General features: G+C 36.0%; 1 protein-coding gene and 7 non-coding genes across 8 annotated transcripts; all 8 read right to left on the reverse strand.

Moving 5' to 3' along the window:
* Positions 1–134: 134 nt before the first annotated feature.
* Positions 135–206, reverse strand: tRNA. The gene has a single exon. It is a non-coding gene; the product is annotated as a tRNA-Ala (tRNA).
* Positions 207–3699: 3493 nt separating this feature from the next.
* Positions 3700–5337, reverse strand: FPRO_16156 (uncharacterized protein; the record flags this gene model as incomplete). Its single annotated transcript, XM_031225269.1, has 1 exon — positions 3700–5337. The coding sequence occupies one exon, from the start codon at positions 5335–5337 to the stop codon at positions 3700–3702; it is 1638 nt and encodes a 545-aa protein (XP_031090445.1).
* A 3221-nt stretch (positions 5338–8558) lies between these two features.
* On the reverse strand, positions 8559–8640 carry tRNA. The gene has a single exon. It is a non-coding gene; the product is annotated as a tRNA-Leu (tRNA).
* A 798-nt stretch (positions 8641–9438) lies between these two features.
* On the reverse strand, positions 9439–9509 carry tRNA. Its single transcript has one exon. It is a non-coding gene; the product is annotated as a tRNA-Gly (tRNA).
* A 5-nt stretch (positions 9510–9514) lies between these two features.
* Positions 9515–9587, reverse strand: tRNA. Its single transcript has one exon. It is a non-coding gene; the product is annotated as a tRNA-Met (tRNA).
* On the reverse strand, positions 9588–9658 carry tRNA. Its single transcript has one exon. It is a non-coding gene; the product is annotated as a tRNA-Met (tRNA).
* A 1-nt stretch (position 9659) lies between these two features.
* tRNA lies at positions 9660–9731 on the reverse strand. The gene has a single exon. It is a non-coding gene; the product is annotated as a tRNA-Glu (tRNA).
* An 81-nt stretch (positions 9732–9812) lies between these two features.
* tRNA lies at positions 9813–9883 on the reverse strand. Its single transcript has one exon. It is a non-coding gene; the product is annotated as a tRNA-Thr (tRNA).
* Positions 9884–9943: the final 60 nt, after the last annotated feature.

The following is a 9943-nucleotide window of genomic DNA, read 5'->3' on the forward strand; positions in this document are numbered from 1 at the left end:
CCCCTCCCCTTATTATACTTTGTAGCTATTAACAATTTAAATTTGTCGAGACTTCTAATACCCCGGCAAAGTTAAAATATAGTATGTTACAACTTCAACGTTCTGCTCGACCAATTGAGCTTCACGAGCTTATATGGAGACACTCGGATTCGAACCGAGCCTTCTAACATGCAAGGTCAGCATTCTACCAAATAAATTATGTCCCCTTACTGGTAGATTATTTATTGCTATAGTTATAGCAATCTACCAGTATATTTTATATATAACGAGCTACTTTGTTCTAGCTTGCGCACACCAAAGAATTCGAAGATGACTAACTATAAACTACTGCTCTTTATGCTAATTTTTCATCCTCAAGGAATATTCTTCCGTCCCTTGGCCCTTCTTGATTTACTTTAATACTATTAAATCTCTCCCAGCTGCTAATTTTTTCTACGCTAACGTTAAAGAAAAAAAAATATACTAAAGCTAGATATATTATTCTAAATCATTCTTGTGCGCTTGCTATACTACGCCAGGTGAAAAATTATTCCTATTACAAAGGATGGCCGAGCTAAAGCTATAAAAAAAAATTATTTAGGCGCAAGCTCTAGCTCTCTTCGTTCCTGCAAGCTCCCCCTAATTTCATTTGAAGGATAATCATATTTATGGGCAAAAGGAATAGGCATAGTGATATAGCTTACGCATACCTACAAGTAATGCGTACTTCCTATATCAACCTTCCAGATCTTAATCGCATACCTCTTCGGGTGCGTCTACATTCCGGAGCGTCCTCCTCCTCTGGAGGGTCTACCACCCCAGAAGTGTCTACATCCCCAGAAGCCCGTATAGTAAATGTCCCCCAAGGAGCCCCTTCCTCTGGTGAACCATATTCTTCTCCTGAAGCTATTTCATCTCCAGAAGCATCTACGTCCTGAGAAACAGCCTCTGCTATATGAATAGTGACTACTCCATATGGAGCCCCTTCCTCTGGTGAACCATACTCCTCTCCTGAAGCTATTTCGTCTCCAGAAGCATCTATGTCTCCCACAGGTACAGCTTCCACCTCACTCGATGGATTTGGGTTAAATTCTCGTTCTCTTATACTAGACTGTAGAAGTTCAAGATAGCCCACTGGCTCCGAATTGATAGGTTGAATAGAGATAAGTTGGCTAGGGAGAAGTAGGCTAGGATATCTAGTTTCTACTGCTGCTTCCACCTCACTTGAAGGATTAGGATTAAATTCTCGTTCTAGTTCAGACATCTCTCGGTCTCCTATACTAGACAGTGGACTATCTTCAGACTCTTCCTCCATTGAAGGCGAGAGCTCCTCTCCGGTTAGATACTTCTTGCTCTAATTTATACAGTTCTTCATCTCCTATACTGGAGAGTGAACTATCTTCTGCTTCCACCGGCTCCGGATTGATAGCTTGGATAGGGATAAGTTGGCTAGGAAGAAAGTAGGCTAGGATTTATAGGTTTCTACTACAGCTTGGTTACCTAAACTCGAATTCATCATAACTTCTCTAGCCAAATTTGCATCTATTTCCGCCGCGGGTAAAGCCTCTTCCTCACGTTAAGAAGATTTGACTCTAAAATCTGACCAGTCTGCTCCTGGTTAGCTTGTCTATCTGATAATCCAGTTATAGCTACCTCAGTTCTACTACGATCATCTACACTCTCCCCTCTCTGATAAGAAGGATTAATAATAGGAAGTCTTCCCCCCTCAGTATCCCCACCAAGTGGTGAAGAAACCTGGCTATTATTTACTCTGTCTTCATATCTAGCCTGTATGTTTAAAGTTTCCTGAGTAGAACGTATTATCATATCCCCGTCATAACTATAACCAAAAAAATCAGTACTAACACCACAAGGATCAAAATCTAAACTTGAATAGCCATCTACCAGTCCTTCTTGATTAACTTTGTCAATATCTTCCATACGAGTATCATATTGCGCATTATCTTCAGGGTTTTCTGGATGCGAACTGTTATCGTCTATATCCATACTTTTATCTTGTCCTCCTTCTATATTAGGAGAAGAAATACTAGGATTATCTCCATCTATCTCCATACCATCTGGGGAAGGAGCCCCTTCTCTAGATATATAATCCCTAGAAATATCATCTGCAGATATTAAACTAACCTCTGACTCACCGGATGAAAAATTATCAGCTCTACCTGGTGGCCCGAAGCTCCCTCTTTTATCTGAATATGAAGAGTGTACGGCTTCGCCGCTATTTGAATCTTCGGACATATTAACTTCTCTAGCTTGGAAGGCTGAAGAAGAGATACGGCTTACTATCTCTTCCGAATTTAAAGGGGATCCCTCATTATTATAATTATTGAGAGAAATATTCGGGCTATTTACTACCTCTTTATCTTCTATTGGTTCTGAAAATGAGAAAGAGGACCGTTCTATATTATTTGACCGTTCTAGATCATTTGACCCTTCTAGGTTATCCGGGTCAATATAATCTTCTAAATTCACCAATTCAAAGAAATTAAAATAATACACAGGATTTTCTGGATCCCCTTCTGGCAAATTCTCTATACCATCTGGATACCCCTCGGCAGCATCGGATAGATTCACACTATCCACACCCGGAGGTAGATAAAGAGTAACCTCATGATGATTAACGTGCAAATCCGGCACTTCTGGGATATCTCAGGGGAAAACTCGGTAATTAGTATCAATAGTCATCTCGACACAATAACACCTATTATTGTCTACACCTACCAAACGCGGCTCTATTCCACTTCCAATTGGGGTCATAACTGCTAACATTCTATCAATAGCTACAGTCAAGTACTTATATCCCCTTTCACGGTCAATAGCTTCCGCTACATATCGTAAATTCTCGTCATACGCCTCCGGAGAAGCCTCACTAGAACTATCATCTGATGATATAATAATAGCCTCAGGATCCCCCACTTCTCCTGGTGCAGGAGGAGAAGAAGTATCCTCACTAGAACTATCATCTGATGATATAATAATAACCTCAGGGTCTCTCACTTCTACCACGGCCGGAGGAATAAAGGGATCAAGAGTTTTCCCGGAAACCTCTTCCTCCTTTAAAGGCACCAGCTCTTCTCGATTAAATATTTCTTGCTCTAATTTAGACAGTTCTTCATCTCCTATATTGGAAAGTGAACTATCTTCATCCCCAGCTGCGTCTTCTTTCCCTGAGGGGGTGCTTCCCTCTTCCTTCCCTGAAGCCTCTTCCTCCATTGAAGGCGAGAGCTCCTCTCCGTTAGATACTTCTTGCTCTAATTTATACAGTTCTTCATCTCCTATACTGGAGAGTGAACTATCTTCTGCTTCCACCGGCTCCGGATTGATAGCTTGGATAGGGATAAGTTGGCTAGGAAGAAAGTAGGCTAGGATTTATAGGTTTCTACTACAGCTTGGTTACCTAAACTCGAATTCATCATAACTTCTCTAGCCAAATTTGCATCTATTTCCGCCGCGGGTAAAGCCTCTTCCTCACGTTAAGAAGATTTGCTCTAAAATCTGACCAGCCTGCTCCAGGTTAGCTTCCGTATATTTAGGACTATAGCTCATACTAGAGATATTATCTTCCGAGGGTTCAGGTATAAAAAATTGAGGTGAAGGAGCCCCATCTCTAGATATATAATCCCTAGAAATATCATCTGCAGATATTAAACTAACCTCTGACTCATTCACTTGGCCAGCACCCAAAGCCTCTCCTGTACTATGTCAATCCATATTGTTATCATTATTAGCGAGACTTTCTGCCTCCTCTGAATAAGGCATATAACCAGGGCTGTCTTGCATAGGTTGTACTAAGGGGTAGTCTACTTCTTGCACAGCTGAAACCTCAACAGCTGCTCCACTATTATTTTGAGCAGCTGAAACCTTAACAGCACCTCCATTATTATTTTTAGTATTATCTTCATCTCCACTATAACCATATATATCCTCATCATCAGGTACTAACCATGCTGAAGTATCAATAGGTGGTTTTATAGCTAGTTCAGGACTATTAATTGGCTCTTGAGGAGCCGGGAAGGCACTTACTCCTCCTTTAGGTAGGGTAGGAGCATTACTTGGCTCTTCAGGAGGCAGCAAGGCTATTGCTCTTAGCCGCTTAGGAGGGTTAGGAGTATTAATTGGCTCTTCAGTGGGCAGCAAGGCTATTGCTTTTCGTTTTTTGGGTAGGGGAGGGATTGGCTTTTCAGTGGGGAGCATCATTCTTGGTTTTCGTTTAGGATAATGATCCGTAGACTTCTTAAGATTAGGTTTAGGATAACGCTCCGTATACTTCTTAATAAGAGATTTATTCTTATCAAGAATATATTTAGGATGATCCATAGACTTATTAAGAATATATTTAGGAAAATGATCTGTAGGCTTCTTAAGAATAGATTTAGGCATATTTTTTTCACCCGTATGCTGGGGAGGACTATTAATTGGCTCTTGAGGGGGAGGACTATTAATTGGCTCTTGAGGGGGAGGACTATTAATTGGCTCTTGAGGAGCCGGCATGGCTCTTACTCTTCGTTTAGGGTAATCATTCGTAGACTTCTTAAGAATAGATTTAGGTATATTTTTTTTCCCCTTATGCAGGGGTTCCTCACTTACAACACTATCCTTCACTAGCAATTTTACTTGGACTTCATTATTAATTTTAACTTTTTTCCCTTGCAAACCTTTTTGTAAAGCTAGCTGACGATCTTTCTCTCTAATTTCTTTTGTTTTTCCTACTCTTTCCTCTGCCCCCTGAGAGATCTCGTAATTATACTTCCCGGGTTTTTTACCTTTTTTATAGTCTACGGCTTCTTTAGTAAAACGTACCTTTCTATAATACTTCCCTGGTATTTTACCTTTTTTATGGTCTATATCTTCTTTCGAAAAATGTACCCTTTTTCCCTTTGCTACACTATTAACCTCACTTGAATCCTTTTTTCCCCTTGTTATACTATTAGCCTCATTTGAATCCCATTTTCCCGTTGCTATACTATTAACCTCATTTGAATCATAAGTTAAATATCCATCCAAATTTTCATGATAGACAAAATCCATAAATCTACGAATAGTATGCTCATCTGTATTGTCTAACAAATTATAATCATATTTAGGTATAGTAAGTTTATAGGACTCATTTTCATTAAAAACAACAGGTAATTGTAGACTATTATTTTTTATGTCTATAATGCTATAAACTTCACAATCCGAATTTTCGTCTAGCAATTGCTGAGAAGTTCCATCTCTCTCAGAGATTCCGAAATATATACTATTAGTTGATATAAGTTCAAAAAATTCAAATGTAAGTCTATTAATAGAAACACCATAAAAATTATCAAAATCTTCAAATTCTCTAGAATGGTTAGCCATATTTTTTATCAACTGGATTCTAGATTCAACTAATGGTAATTTTAAGCTAGAAGATAATTTACCTAGCGTTTGGGATTTTTCTTTGTACCCTTCAATAACTCCATTCTTATATATACTAAATAAAGTTAAATGCCTTTTATCATGCGAGAATAATACAGAATGTATAGGATAATCACGACGAGTTTTAAAATAATATAATGTATTATCCATATATTCATTGTTACTATTAAATCTATCAAATTTAGCTTTCACTAATTCTAATAATTCTCCCGTAGTTTGCTCTCGCTCCTTCTTGTCCGGATTTATAGATTTCTCTCTAATAATACTCTCTTCTGTCTCACGGCGTGCTAGTATCTTTAAATTTTCATAGCCAAGTCTACCTTTATCATCATCATAATTCACAGTAAAATTAGGGTTAGCTTTTACACCTTTAAGTATGTAAAATTTCACCAATTCTTGATAATACCGGTCTACTATATGTTCAATATGAGCCAACCTTTCCATAAAAGACTTTTGCATTTCTTTTGATAATTTTACGTCATCTCTAAGTAGTCTATCCAAATAATTTTGCTGAACTTTTACTGCTGCATTGATCTTTTCTTTAAGTTTAATAAAGTCCTTCGTAATAAATTCTTTACATCTTAATCTAGGTTCTTCTCAATAATAATAATTTTCAACTGTTTTTAATTCCGGTTCAGTATAATTTAATGTAGGCCTTCATACTTTAAATAAACTTTTATTCTCAATAGATTCCCCTTGAGTATAAATTACTAAACCATTGCTTCTATTATTTGCCTTCTCCCAGCCTATTCTGGGCATAACTATTCCATATTTATGCTCTAATAAATTAACTGTATCTCTAATTTGAGTAAAACTTTTAGAATCGTTTTTATCTGCAGGTAAACAATAAGTAGGCATAAAGACACAACCTGGCGAGTCACGTCTAATTAGAAGAACTATTAAAAATCTCCCTTGTAAAACAAGATTAACCGACCCATAATATTCAGGATTAGTGAAATAATTTATCGGTTTTACTGTGAATTTCTCTTTCGATCTTTGGATACCTTCATTATATTTAAGTTTTCAACTCATATTTAGAATAGGGGATTTTTCTATTTGAGGTTTATAATTCGCTATCAGATTTTTCTGTGTAGATTCATCTTGGATGTATAACATATTTTCCCTGTCCTTTTTATTCTTATCCTGGATATTTTCCATTATATTCACAGTTAAACCTTTCTTTATTACACGAGGCTTAGGAAAAGTTATTCTTTTTCAATCATAATATTTAGTTTTACCTGTATTTATATAATAGTCCATAAACCCCTTATTACATCCTTCCTGAAAAAAAGGAGTTATTGCTATAAAAGCTGATATATAGCCAGCCGTTGTTTGAAATGCAGATTTTAGTGCTAATGGTTCATTATTATTTATTACTCTGCACCTGCTAATACCGGATATTGTACTTTGTCTACTACTTGCTCCCTTATATGTTTGCCGGCTATGTACGTATAATTTACAAATTATTAATAATGCTATAAATAGAACAATAAGCACTATTGTCATTATTACAATACTTATTGTACTATAATAGTTTCTAATTAAGTAGTTTACAAATGTAATATAAGTTATTCTATACAAATTTACTCTTTCTACTACATAATCGTTATACAAATAATAATCTTCATCCTTTATAGGTTCTTTCTTTAAATATTTAATAATAAAATTTAGCAAATATAAAATCATAGGTAAAGGAAGAACAAGTGTTAATATTATTGATAAACTTTTATTCTCTAAATTTAATAACATAGTAGCTATCATAGATCTAAAAGTAAAAATTAATATAACAGAAATTATTCATATTTTTAATAAATGTTTTATAATTTTGTATATATTATTAACTATTTGTCTAACCAAGTACACTAATTTTTTCCATTTGTCTGAAGGCGATGCTATCCCTGTTGGGGCGAATATATAGTCATAATAGTACTTAAAATGTTTATTATAAAAGTTTAAAGCTAAAGCTTTAATTAATATTGCACTTAATAAACTTGAAATTATAAAAATATAATTTTGTATTATAAAAACTAAGGAAAATTTTATTATTATAAATATAAATATAAAAATTTTGATTCAAGGTAAAGATCTATAGCTATAGCCATAGCTAAATTTTATGTTAAGATCTCGCACTTGATAAATTTTAGTTTGTGACGGTAACAACTCTAGATTTAGTATAGAATCCCTTAAGGGATCTATACATAAACTCCAATCTATGGGTTGCACAAACACATAAATAAAAACTATACTTAAAATTTGATATAATCTCGCATTAAAAAAGGGCGAAACTAATCCTCTAAGATAATTTTTTCATAAGCTTGCAGCTATACAACCATATTTCTTAAAAATTGGCTGCAGCTGCACACAGTGTAAAAACACATATCGTATTAATTCTATAAAATTGTTAAATATCATCATCATTGTTTTGTTAAAAAAAAATCTGTTTATTATTATAATGGCTAGGTAGTATAGAATAAAATAAAAGTGTGTAATCATGCGCACATATATATTTCGCTACCTAAGAGTTGCGCATGTAGTAAAAAAAAATGTATTTTTTTTTCGAGCTTTCCTAAGCCTTCATCATACGAAACTAAACGGTGGGGGAAGGCTACTCTAATATAGTACAGATATACAAAGACACGGAAAGGCTTCTCCTCCCTGCTTACTGGGGATAACAACAAAGCATCCGTATCATCACCTCCTAGCCTACCAAAGAGTATCCTTCTAATCCGAAGGATACCCATTCAGCAGTGTGGCACTTTATAGTAATCTATCCAGCTACTGTATATTAGCTAATATAAAATATACTATCGTCATCAGGAACGTAAATCTATCACGAACGGAGACTCATTTTATCCTTGTTAAACTCCAAATCTTAGGAGCCAGCCTATAATATCACTCAGCTAAAAGATATAAATTCACAGATAAAAAATTTTATATCTTATAGCGAAGGCACCCGAAGAAAGATTTGACTTTCATTGTTGTAAGGCGGGGCAAGCTCTTCATCGTTATAGGGCAGAGCAAGCTCCAGACCACTTCGGGTCTGATATTATTAATTGCTTATCTATAATAATTCCTGCTCATTAGTAAGCGGTTAAACCATATTGTACTATTGTACACCGAGGGCGAGGCGAGCTTTATAAAGCTCGCCCTCGCCGTATTAATATCTAAGGAAGGATTTGAACCTTCATGCCCTAAAGCAACAAAGCTTAAGTTTGTCGTGTCTACCAATTCCACCACTTGGATTTAATTTTTATTTTTATTTTATTTTAGTGTAGTTATCTTTAACTATATCACTTATAGATCTAATAACAAATTTATCCTTCTGTATATCACTTATAGATCTAATAACAAATTTATCCTTCTGTATATCACTTATAGATCTAATAAATTTGTTATTCTTAATTATATTACCCATAGAGCTTTAGCACTAACGAAGTACGCTAGAGCTTGCGCCTAAATATATTTTTTTCTTTCTAGAAGGCGAAGCTCTAGCGCAGCCCAAATAAATTTGTTGTTATTAACTATATTTATCTCTCTAAAAGATCTAAAAAGTGTAGAGGGTGGCTAACTAACCTTAGCAAGCTAAAGCTATTCGTTCCCCCTCACTAATAGCAAAGCCCACTAATTAGTTTTTCTCACTAATAATCAAGCGTGCGAAGCTGTGCGAAGCCCATGAATTAGTTTTTTAAGAGAGCTTGCTAGAGCGAAGTCCGCTATAAAAACTAATTTTTTTTTAGGCGCAAGCTCTAGCTCTACACGAGGGCCTCTCTAGCTAGCTTGCAAGCTAGCAAGCTAGAAAAAAGTACATTTTTTTGACCTCACTCTCATAAAGGTAACAAATATCTGTGCTATGTAGGCGGAGCTTTATAAAGGGGGCTGGTGCTTTAGCATGCTGAAGGCTGGCGCAAGCTATGCATACTTCGTAGGGCGAAGCTCTAGCGCAGCCCCCCTCCTCTATGTATAAAGCTCCACCCGAGTTAATATGAATATTAGTTATTATTATTTATTATCGCAATAATAAAAACCAGTATAAGCTTTTAATACGGCCAGTCAGACTTGAACTGACATAAATCGAGTGGAAATCGACCAGTTTACCATTAACCCATGGCCGCTTTTTTAGGGCTAAAGTGACTTGAACACTTATAATTACTGTTATGAGCAGTACACTTTACCTATTAAGTTATAGCCCTACGCGGACAAAGGACTTGCACCTCTAACCTCTGGGCATGAGCCAAATGTGTTACTATTACACCAATCCGCTTTAGACTAGATAGGATTCGAACCTACGATGGTAGCATTGAAAGAGCTATGTCTTACCACTTGACTACTAATCCGAGCTTGCTTAGCTAGTGCAGGAGGAGACTTAGTCTATTCGTCTATAGCTAACTAACCTTAGCAAGCTAAAGCTATTTCTCAGCCCAATGCAAGTATCGCACTTACTTCAATTGATTACAAAACAATTGCATTACTTTTATGCTAATCAGGCTCTAGCTGCAATTTACTAAACTTTAAGGGGAGCTAGAGCTTGCGCCTATATATAGGCTGC

The sequence above is a fragment of the Fusarium proliferatum genome (genome assembly GCF_900067095.1).
Source record: "Fusarium proliferatum ET1 genome assembly, contig: FPRO_scaffold022, whole genome shotgun sequence".
NCBI classification, from domain to species: domain Eukaryota; kingdom Fungi; phylum Ascomycota; class Sordariomycetes; order Hypocreales; family Nectriaceae; genus Fusarium; species Fusarium proliferatum.